The 24,862-nt window shown below is 38.0% G+C and overlaps 1 protein-coding gene across 1 annotated transcript in view; it reads right to left on the bottom strand.

Annotated features, from left to right (window-relative positions):
- Window positions 1-24,862, bottom strand: part of ADAMTS6 (ADAM metallopeptidase with thrombospondin type 1 motif 6) — a 280,816-nt gene that overhangs the window by 17,604 nt on the left and 238,350 nt on the right. Inside the window, exons 21-22 of the mRNA XM_066253589.1 lie at window positions 17,847-18,051; window positions 1,014-1,190 (exon numbers count right to left, since the gene is read on the bottom strand). Of these exons, the coding sequence (XP_066109686.1) occupies window positions 1,014-1,190; window positions 17,847-18,051 (382 nt within the window). The remainder of the gene's footprint in view (window positions 1-1,013; window positions 1,191-17,846; window positions 18,052-24,862) is intronic.

The following is a 24,862-nucleotide window of genomic DNA, read 5'->3' as shown; positions in this document are numbered from 1 at the left end:
TTTGTCTCCTCACAGGGCTGAGCAAATATGTTTATCTGCCTTAAAGGAGACTGAAAATTTTTGCCTGCTCCCAAATGTGACAAAAGCGGTCTAAAATTACTGCTGTGATACTGAATTAGGAGTAGAATTTTGGTAACTACTTCGATGAAATTCTATTTTTAATAAGTAATGGCACACCCAGAGCACAAACAAAATTGTACCAGTGTAGTTCTATGCCATTATGATTTATTTTGGTCTCAGATATTAAAAAAGGACTACCTATAAGGTTAATTATAAAAACCACAGGAAAAGGACATTGATGGTCTAGAAAATTTACTTTCTGGAGCAGTACTTTTTAATGTAGCCTAATAGATTTTTTTTTACAATCAAAAAATATATACTTCACTTTCCTTCTACCCAAATATACCAATTTGCCTTTAAAGGATTTAAGGTGCCTTCAGCAAGATAACCCAATTTATAAGTGAGACAAAAAAAAAAAAAAAAAAAAAGAATTGGAACATAAACTGGAAATCAGTGTAACATAAAAATACCTATCAAAAGTGCAATAGACTTGCTTCCCAAGTCATAGTTTCCATCAGAAAATTCATTGAAGAATAAGTATTAGTGATATTTCAAAGACTGCCAATAAAAACCCCACATCTTTTCAGTTTAAGAGGAGTTATTTTGCAAATACGTAAATTAAGACAATGGTGTGTCTGTCTTAACTGGGACTGGAATTCAAAGTTTTGGTAGCTTGTTCGAATCTCTAGCCACCTAGATTATCTTGCTTTTAATTTTAAGTGAAAATGTCAGATCCAAGGAGTAGGTAGAAGTGAGAAGTGTGTAGGTGTGGAGAAACATAGCTAAGTGTATTTATGGGTGGCTGCTGCTACTCATGCATTGTTTCACACTCAGGTCTCACACCTAGATTTCTATGTGTTGCTGCTCATTTCCGAAGCCCTCACAATGAGCCAATCAAGAGCCTAAGCGTCTCATGGTGCTGCTTCAGAGAGCCCGCAGTGCACCTGCCTTACCTGGCCCCAGTCTCCTGTCACCCAGCGAGGAGGAGGACAGCGGCCCAAACTGCAGCGGACGCGGATAGGGGGTTTGCTCTCCTCTGCACATTGTGCAGCTGGGAAGGTTTTAGAAAGGTCACTGCTCTTGCACAGAACAATCCGATGCTTGAATCCTGACCCACATTTGGGAGTGCACTGGAAAGAAAACAAACACTAATGAATAATATCAGTTGAAAGACAGAGAAAGAGATGAAGAAAGTGTTTCTAAAGTAAGTATGTTAAGGTATACAGTACATATGTGCACTCAATTCTAGGTAAAGTTATTTATATATAAAAATTCCTTAAGTTTTTTAAGCAGAAGTACTTTGACCTTCTCTCTTATGGCCTTTAAGATCTAAACTCAAAATTTGGTTGTGTTTTTGGCTCACTTATTTTCTTTGTTTATTGCAGGTAGGTTTATCCCCCGATCCCTTCTCACTCTTGGCCACATTCAGCTGTGATAAGATTCTGCTCATTTTTGGAATATGTAATCGTTGGTTCCCTACTTGCTGGGTGTAGTCTTCAGAAGAAAATTCTTATGTTATTAGTAAGTAGGCCATGAGAACTTATCCTTGTGAAGCAAGCTAGGGCTTGATTGACATGAGCAGTCTTACAGTGTAGGAGCTAAAACAACATGGTCGCAGGTGATGGTTGATTGCATAGAAAACCTCTAGATTTTCCCCGAACAGTTTAACATAATTAATTTTACTATTCTTTAGTTGGATCATTCAGTCTGTTCATACTAAGGAAAAAATGCTTCTTCCTACGTCACAAAGGCTATCATCATCATCTTCGGCAGGTCAATCAGAGTGCTCTGTTCTAGAGTCACCTACTAAACATAGTGCCTGGCATCTGAACCCTTCCTTAAAATCTGTACTCTCAGTCAAGTGAGAACCTTACCTACAACATTTTGAAGCCCTGTTTCTATATCTTTTATTTAAAAAGCATTTTCACTTTGCCTATAGGAACTACACTGAGGGAAAAGGGGCATAAAAATGACTAAGACTTTACACCACTCGGGGCTCATAGTTTCATGTAGGAGATGGACATGTGAACACAAGGTTATGCACCATAAAAGAAGATGAAGAATATATAAGTCGAGTGACGTCACGGAAATGGCGCCGTGAGCAGCGCGTCCGACAGCTCTCCCCTAAATCACAACAAATTTATCAACTAGAAACAGAAAAATTTATCCTCGGAGCATTCCGGAGTTCCACACAAACTGATAGCGAAAGGACTGTTATCACTTGAATCTGAGAGACGAGGGTGTGGAGGAATCGACCACAGGGACGTTCTTTCAAATCGCAAGGAAGTGCGCCTGTGGTGAGTCAGCCCATATACTTGGGAACCGCGAGCCGCTGCGAGCGGCCAACGCGAGCCGCCACCGCGAGCCGCTGCGAGCCCCCGCGAGCCGCCACCGTGAGCCACCGTGAGCCACCGCGAGCCGCCGCACGCGTGCGCCCGGTCCGGTTGAGCACCGCTGACGTTCCCAGCGGCCCGCACACTGCGAGTGGGGGTCGCCGGCCACCAGTGCCCGGAGCGCCCCATTCGCGCGCGTGCCTTGGGCATTCCACGTGCCCAGGGCGCCCTGCTGGCCCGCACACCCAGGGGGCTCCATTATCCTGCGCCTGGTGCGGTCCAGCTGCCAGCGGCGGGGTGAGCGGGAGAGGCTTGGGAGATTCTCTCCGTGGGCGGGGCACCTCACCCAGCCATTCAAGCTAACAATCAAGCGTTGGGGGAGGGGCGCGCGCAGGCAGCCTAAAATACCTTCGGAAGCACAGCTGCGACCCAATCACTGAAATTAGCTTAACCCATGAAATCTGCGCACCCTCGGTTCTAATTGATAAGATCTCTCTCAATTCAGCGTTCCAAGACAAGAGGCGTGATATTTTTTAGTGCCTCTCGCTAAAGGGGCGGGGGCAACTTCTGATTAATAGAGCCTCCATATTTAGGGATAAACGCTAACAAGAAGGACTTGGCAGATAATAAGGTCTATACTACACTAGTCGTAAGCAGAGACTAGTGCCTCTTCTTCCCTGCAAAAACAGGCTACAAAGTGTGGAAAGCCTGGGTTGAGAGGTCCAACTAAATGATAGGCGCTGAACAGTCACCTTGACAACAATTGACTCCCACCCCCGCCTGATTACACTGGAGGCCCTGACTGTCAGAGCCTTTCCCAAAGCCTTGCACTGAGTGGGGATAGAGTGGGGATTTCCCAGCTCTTTGAGCCTCTTACTCCCCAGGCAGAAGCAGTTGCAGCCTTATAGCTGGATCACCAGGCTGCTAATTCAGAAAGGGGGGACTAGGAGAGAGAATCCAGGAAAGCAAACTCTCTCATCGTTGGACCCTGCAAACGTCAACAAGCCTTTACTTCCAGCAAGACTAAAGCCAATTATATGACATTGCCATAGAATCCCATCAACTGCAAATCCCTACCTAAGAGTGACACAGGGGCAGAGCCTGGGGTACAGAGTCACCGACTAGGAAGAGGGAGAGAAAAGAAAAAGGAAGAAGTTAACCTCTCAAAATCAAGAAAAACCCACTGACTTTACAACTTGATCCACTATTTTTTTGTTGTTGTTGTTGTTGTTGTTTGTTTCTTCTATCTTTTTGCCTTTATTTCCTCCACCTCGGTCCTTCTATTCTCTGCCCATCTTATACTTCCCCTTTCTTGAACTACACTACCCATGAGTGTTGCATTTTATTTTTCTTCTTCATCCTCACCCTCCTTTAAGGTTATACTCCAAAACACTTAACTCTCACTCTCTCCTCTTTTTTTTTTTTTTTGTCTTGCTTTATTTTGTTTTTTTCTCTTCCTATTTTATTTCTTCCTTCGTTTTTCTCTTTTTCTTATTTTTTCCTTTCTATTCGTTTTTTCTTTTCTCATTTTACTTTCCTCCCATATATTCCTCAATCACAAACAAATTAGTTAATTTGGGACTCAAGGCTTTTTTTTGGCTTTATTTCTCTTTTTGCTTTTGTTTTTATTTTTTTTCTTGTTTGTTTATTTTTGTGGCATTTTGGGTCCTCCCAACCCAAGGTCTCCATTGTATTTAGTCTTCGCTTCACTTAATACAACAGATTTTTACTTATTATTTTTATTTTTTCTTCTTTATTATTCTTTTTTGGTCCTTTTATCTGGTTCCCTCTTATCCCTCTCATTATATCTCTTAGTTGACCATCACATACAAGCAAATCATCTTATGCTTGTCTAAGATTTTCTTCCTTCCTTTTTTTTTTTTTTTTTTGCATTTAGTAGGTCCCTACTCCCTTTTTTTTGCCCCTTGAACTCTTCACCCCAAATCAGGCCCTCCATTATAGGCACGATATTTCCCTGAGGAGGGGAGAGGAGGGAAAGAGAAGAGAGAAAAAAAGGGGGAAATAATAAATTATTAGTTTTTTTTTGTGGGGTGTTTTACCTTTTTATTTATTTATTTATTTTTTACTTTTTACTCTTTATTAATTCTAATTAGTGCTATCAATAAGACCACCCTCAGATGCCGATAAGAAAGAGGAAATCCAATATTATGGATACAAAAGAAAGAGAGGTAACACAAATAGATGTGGAAAAATCTATGGAGAAAAGACTTAACATATTGGAAGCCTTGGAGCTAAATGACAGAGAATTTAAAATAGAAATCTTAAAAATACTCAGAGATATACAAGAAAACACAGAAAGGCAATATAGGGAGATCAGAAAACAACTCAATGAACACAAAGAATATATTACCAAGGAAATTGAAACTATAAAAACAAATCAAACAGAAATGAAAAACTCAATTCACAAGTTGAAAAATGAGGTAACAAGCTTAGCTAACAGAACAGCCCAGATTGAAGATAGGATTAGTGAAATAGAAGACAAACAACTTGAGGCACAACAGAGAGAAGAAGAAAGAGACTCAAAAATAATAAAAAACGAGAAAGCCCTACAGGAATTGTCTGACTCCATCAGAAAGAATAACATAAGAATAATAGGTATATCAGAGGGAGAAGAGAAAGAAAATGGAATGGAGAATATACTCAAACAAATAATAGACGAGAACTTCCCAAGCCTGTGGAAGGAACTAAAGCCTCAAATTCAAGAAGCAAACAGAACACCAAGTTTTCTTAACCCCAACAAACCCACTCCAAGGCACATCATAATAAAGATGACACAAACCAATGACAAAGAAAAAATTCTCAAGGCAGCCAGGGAAAAGAAGAGTACAACATATAAAGGAAGGCCTATTAGATTATCATCAGATTTCTCAGCAGAAACTCTACAAGCTAGAAGAGAGTGGACCCCAATATTTAAAGCCCTGAAAGAGAGGAACTTTCAGCCAAGAATACTATACCCATCAAAGCTATCCTTCAAGTATGAAGGAGATATAAAAACATTCACAAATACAGAAAAGATGAGAGAATTTATCAACAGAAAGCCCCCACTCCAGGAAATACTAAAGGGGGTTTTCCAACCAGATTCAAAGAACAAAAGAAAACAACACCACAAGTAACAGCTCCACCAAGAACACAATAAAACCAAACTTAAACTGTGACAACAAAGGAAAAAAAGGGGGGAGAGGATGGAGATTAACAGTAGCAAAGGATGATGAAGTGCAGAAATACTTATAAGATAGGGTACTACAATGAATATGGTAGGTATCCTTTTCATTACTTAATGGTAACCACCCTTAAAAAAACCACCACAAAAACACTTGACTTAAAAAAGGTAGCAACAGAGGAAAGAAGTATGGAACACAAACAAACAAAATCAAATGATAGAAAAACAAAAGAGAAGAATCAAACTAGATACAAAACTAACAGAAAGCAATTTATAAAATGGCAGTAGGGAACCCACAAGTGTCAATAATTACACTAAATGTAAATGGATTAAACTTACCAATAAAAAGACACAGAGTAGCAGAATGGATTAAAAAACAAAATCCAACTATATGCTGCCTACAAGAAACACATCTAAGCAACAAGGATAAAAACAAATTCAAAGTGAAAGGCTGGAAAACAATACTCCAAGCAAACAACACCCAAAAAAAAGCAGGTGTAGCAATACTCATATCTAATAATGCTGACTACAAGACAGAAAAAGTACTCAGAGACAAAAATGGTCATTTCATAATGATTAAGGGGAAGTTGAATCAAGAAGACATAACAATCCTTAATATATATGCACCAAACCAAGGAGCACCAAAATATATAAGACAGCTACTTATTGACCTTAAAACAAAAACTAACAAAAATACAATCATACTTGGAGACCTCAATACACCGCTGACGGCTCTAGATTGGTCATCCAAACAGAGAATCAATAAAGATATAGTGGCCTTAAACGAAATACTAGAACACCCGGATATGATAGACATCTACAGGACACTTCATCCCAAAGCGACAGAGTATACATTTTTCTCTAGTGTACATGGAACATTCTCAAGAATTGACCATATGTTGGGCCACAAAGACAATATCAGCAAATTTAGAAAAATTGAAATTGTACCAAGCATATTTTCTGATCATAAAGCCTTGAAACTAGAATTCAACTGCAAAAAAGAGGGGGAAAAACCCACAAAAATGTGGAAACTAAACAACATACTTCTAAAAAATGAATGGGTCAAAGAAGAAATAAGCGCAGAAATCAAAAGATATATACAGACAAATGAAAATGAAAATACGACATATCAGAATCTCTGGGATGCAGCAAAAGCAGTAATAAGAGGAAAGTTCATATCACTTCAGGCCTATATGAACAAACAAGAGAGAGCCGAAGTAAACCACTTAACTTCACACCTTAAGGAACTAGAAAAAGAAGAACAAAGACAACCCAAAACCAGCCGAAGAAAGGAGATAATAAAAATCAGAGCAGAAATAAATGAAATAGAGAACAGAAAAACTATAGAAAAAATCAATAAAACAAGGAGCTGGTTCTTTGAAAAGATCAACAAAATTGACAAACCCTTGGAAAGACTCACCAAGGAAAAAAGACACAGGACTCAAATAAATAAAATCCAAAATGAAAGAGGAGAGATCACCACAGACATCATAGATATACAAAGAATTATTGTAGAATACTATGAAAAATTATATGCCACCAAATACAACAATCTAGAAGAAATGGATAAATTCCTAGAACAATACCACCTTCCTAGACTGAGTCATGAAGAAGCAGAAAGCCTAAACAGACCAATCAGCAGGGAGGAAATAGAAAAAACTATTAAAAATCTCCCCAAAAATAAAAGTCCAGGCCCAGACGGTTATACTAGTGAATTCTATCAAACATTCAAAGAAGACTTGGTTCCTATTCTACTCAAAGTCTTCCAAAAATTGAAGAAGAAGCAATACTTCCAAACACATTTTATGAGGCCAACATAACCCTCATACCAAAACCTGGCAAGGATGGCACAAAGAAAGAAAACTACAGACCAATATCTCTAATGAATACAGATGCTAAAATACTAAACAAAATACTGGCAAACCAAATACAACAACATATTAAAAAAATAATACATCATGATCAAGTGGGATTCATCCCAGAATCTCAAGGATGGTTCAACATACGCAAAACGGTTAACGTAATACACCATATCAACAAAACAAAGAACAAAAACCACATGATCTTATCAATAGATGCAGAAAAGGCTTTTGATAAAATACAACACAATTTTATGTTTAAGACTCTCAACAAAATGGGTATAGAAGGAAAATATCTCAATATGATAAAGGCCATATATGATAAACCATCAGCCAACATCCTATTAAACGGCATAAAACTGAGGACTTTCTACCTTAAATCAGGAACAAGACAGGGTTGTCCACTCTCTCCACTCTTATTCAACGTGGTGCTAGAAGTTCTGGCCAGAGCAATCAGACAAGACAAAGAAATAAAAGGCATCCATATCGGAAAAGAAGAAGTAAAGCTATCACTTTTTGCTGATGATATGATCCTATACATCGAAAACCCGAAGGACTCCACAAAAAGATTATTAGAAACAATAAACCAATACAGTAAGGTCGCAGGATACAAAATTAACATACAAAAGTCCATAGCCTTTCTATATGCCAACAATGAAATATTAGAAAACGAACTCAAAAAAATAATCCCCTTCACTATTGCAACAAAAAAAATAAAATACCTAGAAATAAACATAACAAAGAATGTAAAGGACCTATATAATGAAAATTACAAAGCATTGTTAAGGGAAATCGAAAAAGATAGAATAAGATGGAAAAATATTCCTTGTTCTTGGATAGGAAGAATAAATATAATCAAAATGGCCATATTACCCAAAGCAATATACAAATTTAATGCAATTCCCATTAAAATCCCTATGAGATTTTTTAAAGAAATGGAACAAAAAATCATCAGATTTATATGGAACTATAAAAAACCCCGAATAGCCAAAACAATCCTAAGGAAAAAGAATGAAGCTGGGGGCATTACAATACCTGACTTTAAACTATATTATAGGGCCACGATAATCAAAACAGCATGGTATTGGCAAAAAAATAGACACTCAGACCAATGGAACAGAATAGAAAGCCCAGAAATAAAACCACATATATATGGTCAAATAATCTTTGATAAAGGGGCCAACAACACACAATGGAGAAAAGAAAGCCTCTTCAACAAATGGTGTTGGGAAAACTGGAAAGCCACATGCAAAAGAATGAAACTCGACTACAGCCTGTCCCCGTGTACTAAAATTAATTCAAAATGGATCAAAGACCTAAATATAAGACCTGAAACAATAAAGTACATAGTAGAAGAAATAGGTACTAAAATCATGGACCTGGGTTTTAAAGAACATTTTATGAACTTGACTCCAATGGCAAGAGAAGTGAAGGCAAAGATAAATGAATGGGACTACATCAGAATTAAAAGTTTTTGCTCAGCAAGAGAAACTGATATCAAAATAAACAGACAGCCAACTATATGGGAACTGATATTTTCAAACGACAGCTCAGATAAGGGCCTAATATCCAAAATTTACAAAGAACTCATAAAACTCAACAACAAACAAACAAGCAATCCAATAAAAAAATGGGAAGAGGACATGAACAGACACTTCTCCCAGGAAGAGATACAAATGGCCAACAGATATATGAAAAGATGCTCAGCTTCATTAGTTATTAGAGAAATGCAAATCAAAACTACAATGAGATACCACCTCACTCCTGTTAGATTAGCTATTATCAACAAGACGGGTAATAGCAAATGTTGGAGAGGCTGTGGAGAAAAAGGAACCCTCATTCACTGTTGGTGGAAATGTAAAGTAGTACAACCATTATGGAGGAAAGTATGGTGGTTCCTCAAAAAACTGCAAATAGAACTACCTTATGACCCAGCAATCCCTCTACTGGGTATATACCCCAAAACCTCAGAAACATTGATACGTGAAGACACATGTAGCCCCATGTTCATTGCAGCACTGTTCACAGTGGCCAAGACATGGAAACAACCAAAAAGCCCTTCAATAGAAGACTGGATAAAGAAGATGTGGCACATATACACTATGGAATACTACTCAGCCATAAGAAATGATGACATCAGATCATTTACAGCAAAATGGTGGGATCTTGATAACATTATAAGGAGTAAAATAAGTAAATCAGAAAAAAACAAGAACTACATGATTCCATACATTGGTGGAACATAAAAATGAGACTAAGAGACATGGACAAGAGTGTGGTGGTTACCAAGGGTGAGGGGGGAGGGAGGACATGGGAGGGAGGGAGGGAGAGAGTTAGGGGGAGGGGGAGGGGCACAGAGAACTAGATGGAGGGTGACGGAGGACAATCTGACTTTGGGCGAGGGGTTTGCAACATAATTTGATGACAAAATAACCTAGACATGTTTTCTTTGAATATATGTACCCTGATTTATTAATGTCATCCCATTACCATTAATAAAAATTTATTAAAAAAAAAAAAGAATATATAAGTCCTGTGCAGCTGATCACCATCTGCCAGTTTGATAGTTATGTATTTACAGTACGTGTCTTCTCATAACTACCAGATTATAAACCTGTTAAAATTATTTCATTTCTGTTTTATTTTTGTGTACCGACCCCCGGGCCCTCAGGATCCAGCTTTGGGTATGCTGGCCTTTATCTGGGAAGACGGCAGTTTGGATTTACCATCAGGTAAAGCAAGATGTACTAGTTGTGGGAAGAGGATGTCTTAGTGAACAGTACACACCCCTGAGTGGCTTTGTCTCAGACAGTCTTTGAGCATGTTATATGCCATAGAAAGAAATAAAAATAGGAACATTTTTTTAGGTGAAAATCAGGGATCCCATAAATACTCTTCACCACAATGAATGTGATAGCAATACATTTTCTTCAATTTAGAAAAAGTGTCAGTAGGATGCATTTTAAAATTGATTTTAGAGAGCAAGAAGAAGAAAGAGAGAGAGATTTGTTGTTCTACTTATTTATGCATTCATTGGTTGATTCTTGTACGTGCCCTGACAGAAGATCGAACTCACAACCTTGGCATATCAGGACGATGCTCTAATGTACAAAGCTACCCAGCCAGGGCTGAAATGCATTTTGAAGGAGAATAACATTCAGTTCTTTCCAGTGTGGTTCCAGAAGAAGCTTTAGTTCAGGACTTAGGGATCAAGAGAGAATTCCAGTCCCCTGCTATTTCTTTTCACAGCCAAATCAACATCTTTATTTCCAGCTGCTGCCTCACTCTACCCATATAATAGATCATTAGATTCTATTAAATTGACTCCTAAATCTCTCTCACATCTCGTGATTTCTCCCTGTCTCTACTGCCACCAGCCTTACTACAGACAACATCACTGAGTACATGTACTATGGCAATGGCTTTCTAACAGGCCTCCTGCTTCTTGCTCCTTGTGCCTCACTCCAATCCACTCCTGAAAGCACATATCCAATTACATTCTCTTCCAATTAAAAAAAAAATCCTTCAATAGCTCTTTATCGTCTTCAAGATAAAAACTCAACTCTTTACATAAGCTTACTACATCCTTGTGGGAACTTTCTGCTTGCTTCTTCAGAGTCATCTCTCCATGCTAAATGCTAGCCCAGTCCCAAGCACAGAGCTAATGCTGCTGCAGCCATGACTGCTGCAACTAGTAATAATGATAACCGTAACAGCAGCTAACAGTGGAGAGACACTGTACATACCAAATGTCAAGTGCTATAATTTCTATAGTGCTCACAAAAAAACCTGTGAGATGACAATTATTCTTCTGTTTTTAAAAGGAAAAAACAGACTTCCCTTTTGATGTCTAAAAACAAAATCTTTTTCAGATTGTTATAACATATCAAATAAAATGAAAAAAAAACAATCTTAGAATAAGTAATTTTTAGAAACTCATGCAGCTGTTACATGGCAGAGCTAATGCTGACTCCTGCTGAGGGTTTCCTAGATGGTAGGCTACACCATATGCTTTACACATCTTCTCAGTTCATCTTCACAGCAACCCTCTCACTTTCTAGTTCAAAAAACCAAGACGTGCAATCATGTCTTGCCATCGTGCATTCTGTAGAATGAAGAGAGCCCTTTTTCAAGTCTCTTGAGCTTGTCCCATTTGTGTTTAGTCCTTTTGACTTCACAAGTACCCTCCACCACCACCAACATTAGAAAGCAAAGCCTTAGAAAATTTCTATCGCTATCTTAATGCTTAGTATTATTATTCATAATAATAACTCTACTTGCTTTTATTCCATTAGTGCTTTTCACAGTTTACAAAATACTTTCAAATACATTCTTTTGATACAAGTTTTTGAGAACTGTTACAAATGAGGAAAACTTGGGCAACTTAATCAAGGTTAACCAGATAGCGAGTGGTAGGGCTGGAACTAAACTCTAAACCTCTGACCCATACGTTAGCTCTTGGCTTTGGCAGAAACAAAGTCATGAGAATCATAATAATTATTAATTATATAAATTAAGTGAAAGTAAAGTACAAGAGGACAGAGGGCAGTTCAGATGTTAGTGATATAGGCAGAAACATATCGGATGTATAGGGAATTCATTTTTAGTATTGAGGGGCCATGATTAGTTTTCTATATTGGGAACATTTATTGAAAAATGTATTTGTGTCACACTTCTTCTCCTTCACTTTTAAAAAGCATACACATATATAGTGAAGCCTGGGAAATATGTCTCTTGCTTATTCTAATCTTTTTTTCAGCAGTGAGAGTGTCTGCTATTATTTGAAGACTGTAGCAGTCTTTCCTAACAGCCTGTGCCCACGTCCTGCTCACAGTTAAGGAAGGCAGACAATGCAAGGATGGACAGTTCATTCATTTGTGTCTGATAAGTCCCCAGAAAACCAAAGACAAAACAAAACAAATAAGATTGATAATAATAGAAGAATAAAAAGAGAAAGCAACAACTCTAGTGTTTATTATGTCAGGCAGTTTTGTAAGTCCTTGGCATGTTGTAATCTACATAATTGCCATAGAAACTTCATGAAGTATAGTTTGCACACCCATTTTGCAGGCGGGAAACAGAAGCACCGAGAGGTACAGATAAATCCAGACAGCAGGTTCCAACCAGCATAAAGCTCTGGAACCCTCCGTGTAGTTCTATGCAAAGCGGAACACACAATGAAAACTCCTATCGAGGCAAGAAACCATTTTAGAGCCTTATAGTCACAACTCCACTAAACAAGCCAAGAATATTCTATTTTATAGAAGTAGAGAGATAATGAACTAGATTCTCAAAATAGCAAATGACCAAAAATGACATTTCTTCCACATTCTGATTCAACGAATACTAACTAGCCCTTGAGCCCTGCAGATCTGGCCACAAATATTACATGTCTATAGCCAGAATCTCATCTCTGGTCTGTGCAAATATTGTACTTCTTCAGAGTGATTATAAAGCTAAATGTTTAAAAAATTACTTGTGAAAAAGTAGTAAAGGCACAGGGCCCTCAGTTAGACCAGCTCATTCTTAGTAGGCCTCTACCCTGCAAACGCCTCCGACCTTACGTCAGAGATGTTCCAGCAGAAACGCCTTCAGCTTGTTTTCTGTTTTCCCCTCTTCGTTTTGCTTTATTTAGCTTACGTTTCATTTTTGCCCTCTTTAGCCTTCTGATGAATGTTTATCTATCTGACAGCCTCAGTTTTATTTAGATATCAAAAAATATTCTAGAAAAGCAAGATGTAGCCATGATTATGTATATGATTAATAGGCCTTACCTTCCGCATGAATGCTCAGAGCATTCTTCAGAGTCCTTGGTCTGTTCCCATGTGAAGGGTATATTTCTACATAGTTTTTGAGTATGCAGTCAAATTCATTAATAATAATCAGAAATTAAATACTTATTTCAGTAATAAAGATTATTTTTCTATTAAAGTATAGTAATAAATATCAAATCCAGTCCCTTCATTCTTATCACTATAATACCAGGCAGCTGGTGGAAGATATTTCAGTAGACAAACCTTCTTTAGTAAAATTATTTCTCATTTTTATTTCTCCTTATTGTAAGGAAACATCAATTTTCCTTTTTTAATCATATAATGAGAATTTCACAATTGTCTCAAATCTGACCAAATCATTTGCTTTTTGTTTCATCTTAGTGGGATATAAAAAGTGATTTTTGTGAAAAATGCATTTATGTTTTTGTTTAATGTTCTATGAGTAAGAAGCAGAAACATATTTTTCAGGGGGAAAAAACGTATTTGAAATCACACCAAGAAAAACAATTTTGGCTCTCACTTGTAAAGGATAGAAGTGTTAATGTTTTAGGGTTAGACTGAGCTCTCTCTGGAGAGGTGGGATTCATTTACCTAGCACAGGGGTCCCCAAACTACAGCCCGCGGGTCCCCTGAGGCCATTTATCTGGCCCCCGCCGCACTTCCAGAAGGAGCACCTCTTTCATTGGTGGTCAGTGAGAGGAGCACATTGACCATCTCATTAGCCAAAAGTAGACCCATAGTTCCATTGAAATATTGGTCAGTTTGTTGATTTAAATTTGCTTGTTCTTTATTTTAAATATTGTATTTGTTCCCGTTTTGTTTTTTTTACTTTAAAATAAGATATGTGCAGTGTGCACAGGGATTTGTTCATAGTTTTTTTTTATAGTTCGGCCCTCCAAGTGTCTGAGGGACAGTGAACTGGTCCCCTGTGTAAAAAGTTTGGGGACCCCTGACCTAGCATAACCTGGGAGTAAACAAGGTGAAATCACAATTGTCTACAAAACAAAGCACAGTCCTTAAAGAGTAGATTTCCCCTATCCTCCTTTAGTAATGTTACCTAAAATAAGTCTTATAAAGTCAACTGATTATGATGCCAGTCATCACTTGTCCAGGAGTGACTACAAGAAACAGACCATTTTCAACACGGACTCTGTGGGAGTCAAAGGAAACTACCCTGACACATCAAAAGGAAGGGTTAGGATTACTGGAGGCCATCCACAGAGTGTAGCAATGCTTGCAAGAGTTAAGTGCCAAGAGAGGGCAGAAACAGAAAACTATTTAAGTCCAGCCTAGTATGGGAGATCCCAAGAGTGAAGCTAGATGACAGGAAAAGGGGAAGCCATGGCTTCATCAGGTTCATAAAAGGCTGCTGAAGGGCCATTTTCCACCAAAGTAATTTGGCGGGTTTTTTGTTTTGTTTTGTTTCTTTGGGTTCTTTTGGCCATAAGCACCAGGTGGGTCTCACTGATGAGAAAAATGAAATAGGGTTCCTGGCCTTGCAACAATGGAAATTTTATGTTAGAGCAGCCCGCAGTAAAAAGAAAAAGGTCAAAGGGTACATTCCTCTTGCTGCAACAAGTTTTCACCAGTTGAACCTCACCCCTGTGATTAGCAGAGCTCAGACAGCTGATAGTTGGAAATGGGGAGAGGGCAGAAAGAGGAGGCCAGTTTTTATGGGCGTGTCAAAAGAATACTGTGCAAAATATTTGCAAAGGTTAACTGGAGGAGATTGAACATAGCCTGCTCATCCGTCTGCGGGGGCCTCCTTTTTTCATCAGTGGGAGGTGTTCCATTCCTCTGGGAGAGCAGGCTCCTTGTTCTCACTCTGTTCTCCAGAATTACTCAGACATTTATCTCACCGAATGCTTTCTACTTTCACTTATTTTTAACCCATCTAGGGAAGAGGTGGGGTTCCTGGTAAACGTAAGGAAATGGAAGTGAGAGAGAGTGCACCCCTCACATGGAAAATAAAGAGAAGAGACTGCACGGGGCAAAAAGTATCTATTCTCCTGAATAAAAGATGAAGGTGATGGTAATGATGGTGTCCAACTAGAAGAATTTCTGAGAGGGTAACGGCAGCACTTCTTGCCCAGTGCTTATCTAAAAATCCTTTTTCTGATCATCTACGGAAAGACAACAGCGGCTACCAAGTCTTTGTCTGAGGTGATTGCCCCAACATGTATACTCCCCTCCCTCAGCAAAACTTCTTTCCCCTAAGCTTTGACTCAACTATCTTAAAGAAGATAACAGAAATGTGATTGAAAGCCCCCCTGGCTTACACATTATTTCTTCAGGCAGCTCCCAGGAGTGCCTAAAAACCTCTTAGGGCCATTTGAGCAAGTCACTTCCAAGACTGGATAGATACGAATCAAAATTCTAAAAGTAGGGTAACTACAATTAATATGAGGTTGAATTAAGAAGAAAACCTAAAATGGTATTTGGAATGGACACGTACAGTAATATGCATAAGCTATTTCTCAAGGTGATTATACTTGGTTTTTTTTATGTTAAAATAAAAATATAATGATACAGAACTATGTGGGTCAAGAGACCGGTATGAAATGAGTCTGTACATGAGGAGGTTCTGGTGTTTTGGTGGTTGGGAGCAATTTTTTCTAGTTTCTGCTTACGAACTTGTCTATCTTCTCCACTTTCTGTAGAAAAATGACACAGTATAGGGCTTTGTATTCAAGCCTTCGTGTTACCTATCATTACTTTATTCAATCTTATCATTCATTTATTCTTTAAAACAAACCCTTTTTTCCAACCTTACATGGTCTTTGTGTTTCTGTTAGTTGTTTCTCTTCTCAGAAATGCCTTCTCCAGCTTCCCTGGTCTCCTCCCTGCCTCAGATGCTACACGCCCTCCCCATTCCGCTCAATTCCTGTCAACTAGAAAGCCTTCTGATCCTGCTCCAGGCCGTTCTGACGGTCTCTGTTCTGTATCTCTATGTCATTATACACTTATATGCCACAATCCACCATTTTATTAAACACTGTCTTATTCTCTAGTTGTTAAATGGGCATTTCTTCTCTTCCCAGCCTTATAAATTATTTTGTATCTCCCTAGTACCTACACCAGTGTGTTTAGTAAGACTCAATTATACCTACTGACTTGACCTGAACCTTAAAACTAACCGTTGCAGGCAATCATCAGATCTCCCATTAATATTCTCTAAAAACAAATTTGTCAATATTAATCAAAGACTACTAATGGACTTATTCTACATGGATCCTGGGTACTGAATTGAAGTACTAACATGTACAACTCTGTAAAATGTCTATTCTTTATCAATGGATGTTATCTTTCAAATGAATTTAGGAGTTAATCCACCCACTGTTAGGGAACAAAAGAATTCATATTGTTTTTCATAACCACTAAGTGAATAATACCAAGAATATCCCTACATTTGATTGAAACGCAAATAAAAGTTAGGTGGGCAGAATGTAGTTATTGAAGCTGGACTGTAGCCAGGAAACTTGGAAGAACACTCCCAATTCCTGCCAAAAATTCCATGGATAACCACAACTGGTCAAAATCTCCATTTCCATGGACCATCTTAAACACAGTCCCTCTTTGAGCCCCGTGCCTGTAGCAAAATAAGGCTACTCAAGCAATAAGATTCACAAGGACTTGGGGGAGGGGGAGTTATATCTAGAGTTTTCTAAAGAACAATATTTAATTTGTTTTTTGTTTACTTTTTGACAGACTAAGGAGATCTACAGGAAACACTCAAAGCAAGTACCTCAATGTTTCCAATAGGAAATGCCTGTTGTTCCAACTAGAAGAATGACCTTTAGCTATATGACCAGGTACTACTCCTTCTTACTATTAACCGAGGACTCAGCTCTTCTTTCGGAACTGTGGAGAGTGGTATAGTGTGTCTATGTGTATCTCTCATGCAGAATAAGCAGTTAAGAATTAACTCTACTAAGGCCTCTGGATATCAAGCTCTTTTATATATAAAGATGCCAGAAAAGCATTATTTTAGTCAGGTTCCTCCCTGATCACTTAAATAGATGTATTGTTAAAATCTAAATTTGACTTTTTGGTATGTAACAACTACAGTTCCATTTTTCTTCTGATTTAATAGAAGCAATTAAAATATAAAAAGATATATTACAAGTAATAGTAATCCTCCCTGATCACTTAAATAGATGTATTGTTAAAATCTAAATTTGACTTTTTGGTATGTAACAACTACAGTTCCATTTTTCTTCTGATTTAATAGAAGCAATTAAAATATAAAAAGATATATTACAAGTAATAGTAAATTGACAAAGATTCATATTTGAATTATGTAGTTAATCTGGAACATTACTTGGGGGGAAAAAAGATATAACATGTTACTAATTTGGAGCCTATGGGGCTATTTACGTATAGCAAATAAGAAAAAACACTTAGATGAGTCTAACCTATAATATTCTTTCACATTCATGTTAGGCTGTGAATCAGACTAGTTTCTCATTGGTTTCCTTGACCCAAGCAGTCATAAAATATAACATAGCCAAATTCACTGTTTTTGCAGTCCATACTTATTGAGTTCTAAGATGCTCACATACTCAGGTGTCCTTAATATTAAATGCTTTGGATTTAATAGTTAGGATATCTCAAAACATCCAGCTTCAGATTTCCTTACTTCTGACCAGTCCAAAGTCACCCACTGAGGCGGACATGACTGGTTGTTGCAGGACTCTTTTTCAATAGGCCGGTGAGTTAAACAACCACTGTAGTCCAGTGTCTCCTCCTCAGAAGGTCCGATCTTCCTGATGCAGAGCACTGCCCTGGTCCGCATTCCTCCGTCACAGGTCTTACTGCACTCCAGCCAATCTCCAATGAACCACCTGCGACAAGAAAGGGAAGGAACAGAGAAAACATTTTTCCAGTGTGGCCAGAGAGTTCCAGCTGAGTGAAGGCACTTTTTTTTTAAAGGTGTTTATTTTATTTTTTTTTAATTTTTATTTATTTATTCATTTTAGGGGGGGAGAGAGAGAGAAAGAGAGAGAGAGAAGGGGGAGGAGCAGGAAGCATCAACTCCATATGTGCCTTGACCAGGCAAGCCAGGGTTTTGAACCGGCAACCTCAGTGTTTCTAGGTTGATGCTTTACCCACTGCGCCACCACAGGTCAGGCAGTGAAGGCACTTTTATCAGTAGACATCCTCTTTCTAGAAGAGCTGACCTCTCGGTGTTGTTGATGTGACAAATGACACATGGAAGAACCACCAAGGAAAAGGTAACTTGCTGTCAGTTGCCTCTTGAAGTATAGGGCGTGGGCTGTGAAGCAGGCAGCACTGTGTTCACGTAAGTGATGCACTGTGTATTTTTAATCTCTTTGATTTTTCTCCTTTTTAAAAATTAATTTCTAAAATTAGGGTAATAATACAATCATGAGGTTGTCATGAGGCTTAAGTAAGGTAATATAAGAAGCTGCTATATATGTTTATGCTGATAGATGTTTAACTATTGGCTCTTCTTGGAAGAGAGAGAATCCTGATTTGTTGCATTTGCCACTTTTTGTGGTATTCATATCTCACTGTGATCATTTCAAGCTACCACCTGACATTGTGAATATGAAAAGAGAGGATATGCTAATAGGGACTCAGGAGCCAGTACTAGCTGGCTTCAGCGCACACCACGGAGAGCTTCTAACAGAGTGTTTGACATACAGCAGTAGCTATTTTTATTATTACATTGAGATGGCTTCTCTCATAATTAAGAATTTTATGCTAAAACTTAGAGACTTGTTCTGACTCTTGGAAATAAATGGCAGGCTTTGTAGAAGACAGAAGACCTTTACTGTCCATCCAGGGGTAGAGAAGGCCAGGCATCCATCCTAAAGACATGACAGCCTCAAATAACAGCAGCAAGAGCGAAGCCTGAGCTGTTCTTGAAAACATGGAGATCCCTTGCTTGGACCTCTTTACTCCTAAAAATAGCATCTACACAGCTAATGTGGGGAGAAACTGAAATGTCTTAACAAAAGAAACATCTCACATTTATAGGTTTACCATTCCCTTTCCCTCAAGTCATCAGTGAACTTTCATATATATATAATTTGGGGATGTGTGTGTATGTGTAATACTTCTGCAGGACATACTCTTTGAGGTATAGCAATTGGTCCAAGGAGTATGAATCGTGATCCAAACCAGACCAATGAGAATTTGGCTTTATAATTTTTTATTTCTCAACTAGACTAAAGGGACCCTTTCTTCTCAGGTCCCAAAGGTAAGAGCTGCTAGTTGCCTCATCCCATGAGGAGTGGAATTAGCTGATCTGAAAACAAGCAAAGGAGCAAAGATGTTTGAATCCTTGATTCTAGTCATTCTTCAAGTGAGGTCCACTCTTATAGCTCCCTCAGCCTTGTTACATAAACGAAGAAACTCTCTTATGTGCTGAAGCCAGCTGAAATTGAATTTGTATTATTTTCAACCAGAGTCCTGGCTGACATATTGTTGCATTTGCTTTAATAAACATATGCTGAATGCCTACTGTGTTCAAGGCATTGTGCTTTGTTTTGCAGAAGAAGAAAGGAAATCGCAGTGTCAGGAAAACTGTTCTACAAAGTCATGAAAATAGCAATGATGGGTCTAGGCCTGGATCCCCCTGTCAATTGCTATTTCCCCTGAATTTCATTTTTAACACTGCTAAATAATAGAATCCTGGTCACAAGACATTTTCTTCAATCCAAGACTATATACATCATGTAACTGTCATCAATGGATATGCTTTTGAGTGGGTGACTATCCAGAGAAATGAGAGTCCGAAAGCCTGAGAACTTCTGTGTCAGTGAGCTTAGCTCACTGTGTCAGCTGTGTAGACGGAACATAGTACTCAGTGAAGTCAGAGTACTAGTAGCCTAAATTTGAGCCTGTATTCAGCCTAATGAGCCACAGTGGCTTCTGCTTATTATTACCTGTGTTATTTTTATTTATAGCAGGAAACCAGCATTTGGAAGTATCATAATTAACCAACTTCTCAACGTAAAATACATCTTGTCAAAACTCTAAAACTTTTCAAACTAAAATTGATTTTAAAAGTAATCATTTAACCCTGACTTTTAAAAAAATCTGCCATTTACGTTTACTCCAAGTCATTTTCCAGAGAAGATTTAAAGTGGTTTTAATCTTTCTGTTTTGTTTTCTACAGATGAACATGATCTCAAGTTGTTAGTACCATTTTTGGTAAAGAGGAAAATGTGTACTGAGAATAATAACTTGCATGCCAGCCGTAGTGAAACTCTGATTCAATTCGCAACAGTGATTTCATCACCAAGATTAGGGGATAAAACAGAAATGTGTATAACTCAGCCACAAAATGTTCAGTCATACCACCTCCAGCCATGATCTCATTAGGTCTCATAATATAAGAAGGATGGAGGCCCTCAAATTAAACACAGGTGCCCAGAGAAAGGGCAGTGATTCAGGAGGTGTTGCTGTTCTTTGCTGCGCGAGGTCAGGGCCACCTCCGCCTTTTTATTCTTTGTCCTCTCTTTTATTGCCAACCATCTCTTAGCTGAGCTGTGTCACTCTAGCATTTAACTTGGAATGTATGCAAGTAAAAGTATTCACCACCCTCCCAATTTTTCTTCTGACTAACTCTGATCTCAGGCTTCATAGTCAGTTACTGTTGCATCGTTCTTGCTCAGCAAATCATCCCTTCCCTGTCTCTCTAAAGGATTAAATCACACTCGAGTTATTTAACTGGCTTTGCAGTTTTACCACTGCATCTCCACTCCCCTGTCCAGTTTAAGACAGACTGCTTTCTTCACCCTCACTTTCCATGTCTCTGACCCCCGAGGACATTCTCCTGATTTCTTGCTTTTCCTCCTCTAGATTCGGTGGTAAAAAACTAAACACAAAAATTCTCTCTGGGATTATCACTTGCTGAATTGTTCCAGTCTGAACAATCTTGGGGCTGTTTCTCTCTAAGCTGAAGACTCAGTGGTCAAAGTGTCTTCATCCTCACATGTGCCCTCACCTCCATTAGACACTAACAATTAGTGAGATTCCCGTTTGAGTGTCTGGAACAAGAGTGGGTTGGTGCAGCCTGTGTAATTTGATCTACAGTATCTGTACATTAATAGGACAGATAGTAATATTAATGCGATGAGGGAGTAAGAGAGACACTATAAAAAAACAACAATAATAAAACTTTGGCCACCTAGGTTAACCAGAATATTTTTAAAGAAAGAACTCATCATAAAATCTATATATTATTTTTACTTTTTTTTTAACTTAAAGGGAAACAGCACAGCACATGAACAGAAACTGATGTTAGATATTTGGATTGAGAGAGACAGAGATCGAGAGGTTGAGATGGATATTGAGGTTTCCAAGCCTTTATACCAGAGTCAAAGGTCTTATTATCCACCCCTTTCATAAATACCACATAGCAAAATAAAAAAAGAAATCTTCAGACTTTGACAATAACATCTTTACTCAAAGAGAGATTCAAGTATGTAACCTATTAACTACTTACTAATGTACTAAAACTTTCCTAGGTTTTAAAGTATGTTTTTAGAACAATTTTCAAAACAAAAGTTGGTAAAAAAGAAAAGAAAATTTGCTCTTTCTTCAGCTAATTGGAAAGTGAAACTAATATTAAATAGAAGCCTCATTGTCCTAAATATTTCATAGTCAAAAAAATTTTTTTATTAAAAAAATCAATGTAATAAACATTTCTGAAATTCTGGCAATTAAGAATGTGTTGGCCCTGGCCGGTTGGCTCAGCGGTAGAGCGTCGGCCTGGCGTGTGGGGGACCCGGGTTCGATTCCCGGCCAGGGCACATAGGAGAAGCGCCCATTTGCTTCTCCACCCCCCCCCCCTCCTTCCTCTCTGTCTCTCTGTCTCTCTCTTCCCCTCCAGCAGCCAAGGCTCCATTGGAGCAAAGATGGCCCGGGCGCTGGGGATAGCTCCTTGGCCTCTGCCCCAGGCGCTAGAATGACGCCCGGAGGGGCAGAGCATCGCCCCCTGGTGGGCAGAGCATCGCCCCTGGTGGGCGTGCCGGGTGGATCCCGGTCGGGCGCATGCGGGGAGTCTGTCTGACTGTCTCTCCCCGTTTCCAGCTTCAGAAAAATACAAAAAAAAAAAAAAAAAAAGAATGTGTTGATGAAACAAAATTAGAAGTATTTAAGTGCAATCAGATGTTTGATTTGTAACTTACAAAGTTAGTGAGGTCCAGTATAATGGGAAAACATCACTGGAGATCAGCATACCCTCATCTGTAAAATGATAGGAGTTGGCCTACATGAGCTCTAGGATTCTTCCCAGGCCTTACATTTTGGAGTTTTATAGAGGACTCTGATTAACCCTTTTCTAAACTTAAAATAACCAATTATAGTTGTCCAAGGGTGAGGCTCAATGACTCAAATAATTGTTAAACATTACGTAATAAAAGATGCCATTAAATTAAATCTAGCCCCAGGTCAGAGAATCCTTTAGCACTTTTGCTTATAACTCTCTAATTGTACTTTGTACATTTTGCCTTGTACTATAATTATTTTTATATGACTTTGCCCAATTTGATTGCCCTTAGGAAAAGGAACCATTTCTCCCAAAGCTCAATGCCTTCCACACTTGAGTTGTTTAAAAATGTCTTCTAATTCTTGGTCCCTGTATCATCACTATGTATAGCACTCCACAGTTTTCAACTTGCTGATTTTCAGTTTAAAAACCATGGGTTCAAGCAGGAAAAATATTCTGTATCTAAGGATTCTTCGCATGAGATCATTTATAAAAATATTCTTGCTATTAAAAGACAGCATGATCAAAACTGAACTCTGGGCCTTTGTCTTCGGAATGCAACTCAGCATGACTTCCCCTTTTTATGGTGGGGCTTCCTATCAGTCATGTTTCCTATCCGTCATGCTTTTTAACACCAACTCCTCCCTTCCCCTTTTCCCACTTATTTCAGCCTTTGTCATGAATTCTACCATTTTTACTCAATGTTTCTAGAATTCTTGTTTTCTACCTAAACCAAGTCATCTCATCATGTTGATTATAATATTTTTTCTTATAAAAGAGTTTCTGCTCTGAGCACATTAATTTTTTCCAGAAAGACTTTCTTGGACCCTTCAAGATCTTCCAATTATTATTATTATTATTATTATTATTATTATTATTTCTTTACTACTTTTTTCTATTCTTTCTAGTCTCTTGTCATTCTTTTTACACAACAAATCTTAGAGTCTTCTATTCTTATACACTCATAAAACCTCCAATGTGACTAAAAGATATTTGAAATATTTCATTATTTGAAAAGATAGTTTTTGATTAAAAAAATACCATTTAGGATTTTAAGTTAATGATATTGAAGAAACTATAAATCTGAAAATAAATAAAGATCTTTTTCTCAAGGTAGACCGATATATTTTAGATAGATTAAAGTTTTCATTAAAAAAACTTTGAAAGCATAATCTTAGAATGGTTATGGTGTTCCTAAACATTATACCCATGAAAGAAAGAAGTGTTTGATAGTTTTTCTATATGATATTCTAAAACTCTTATAAATAAAAATAGATCCTAAAAAATATGGAAAACATTATAAACTTGGAAAAATATTTGGAACACAGATAAAAGAATTAATATTATTAATACATTAAGAGTTCATACAAATCAATAACAAAATGATAAACACTTCAGTAGAAAACTGGGATAGGCCATGAAGAGAAAAAGCAAAAAAAGAAGTAATACAAATGGTGACTAGACATAATTTTTATGTCTCATCAAGCCTCATCAGCAATCCAAGATATACTAAATAACACAGCAATTAGATATCAAGCCTTTTATTTCTATAAAAGTAAAAAACTGCTTTTAAAGTAATAATACTCATGGTTGTTCAGTTCAGGTAAATGACATTCTTACATACTTTTAATGGGAGTATATATTCTTCCTAGAGAGCAATTTGACAGTGTGTCTGAGGACTAAAATACATTTCCATTTGAATCAGAATTTCTATCCCTATGCATGTAGCATAAGAGCATAATTACAGAAAGCAACATTTTAGTAGCAAAAATGGTAAATGTGGTGGTATTGTAAAGGATTAGAAGCTAAGACATAGCCAAAATTGTTTATCAGTGGAGAAGTCAATTTGAATAAACAATGGCATATCTACTAAATGTTGTAGAAGATAGTTAATGCTCAAAATATGTTGAGAACTGACTATAAAGATGATAAATATTGTTATATCATTTTGTTATATATGCATGCCTATGTAGACATAGAAAAATACTGAAAATATACACAAATCAAAGTATTAACAGTGGTATTGTAAGTATTATAGATTTTTTTTACCTTTCTGCATTTAAAGTTCTTTTCATGTTTTAATATGGATTACAGAAAACAATTATAATTGCCTGACCAGGCGGTGGCGCAGTGGATAGAGCGCTGAACTGGGATGCCGAGGACCCAGGTTCAAAGTCCTGGCTTGAGCACGGGCTCACCAGCTTGAGCACGGGGTCGCTGGCTTGAGTGTGGGATCATAGACATGACCCATGGTCACTGTCTTGAGCCCAAAGGTCATTGGCTTGAAGCCCAAGGTCGCTGGCATGAGGCCAAAGGTTGCTGGCTTGAGCAAGAGGTCACTCACTCTGCTGTAGCCCCCAGGTCAAGGCACACATGAGAAAGCAGTAATTGAACAACTAAGGTGCTGCAAT

Source organism: Saccopteryx bilineata, chromosome 1 (assembly GCF_036850765.1).
Source record: "Saccopteryx bilineata isolate mSacBil1 chromosome 1, mSacBil1_pri_phased_curated, whole genome shotgun sequence".
Classification (NCBI taxonomy): Eukaryota; Metazoa; Chordata; class Mammalia; order Chiroptera; family Emballonuridae; genus Saccopteryx; species Saccopteryx bilineata.
The sequence above is the reverse complement of the archived record's forward strand: the minus strand, read 5'-3'. Positions and strand labels throughout refer to the sequence as shown.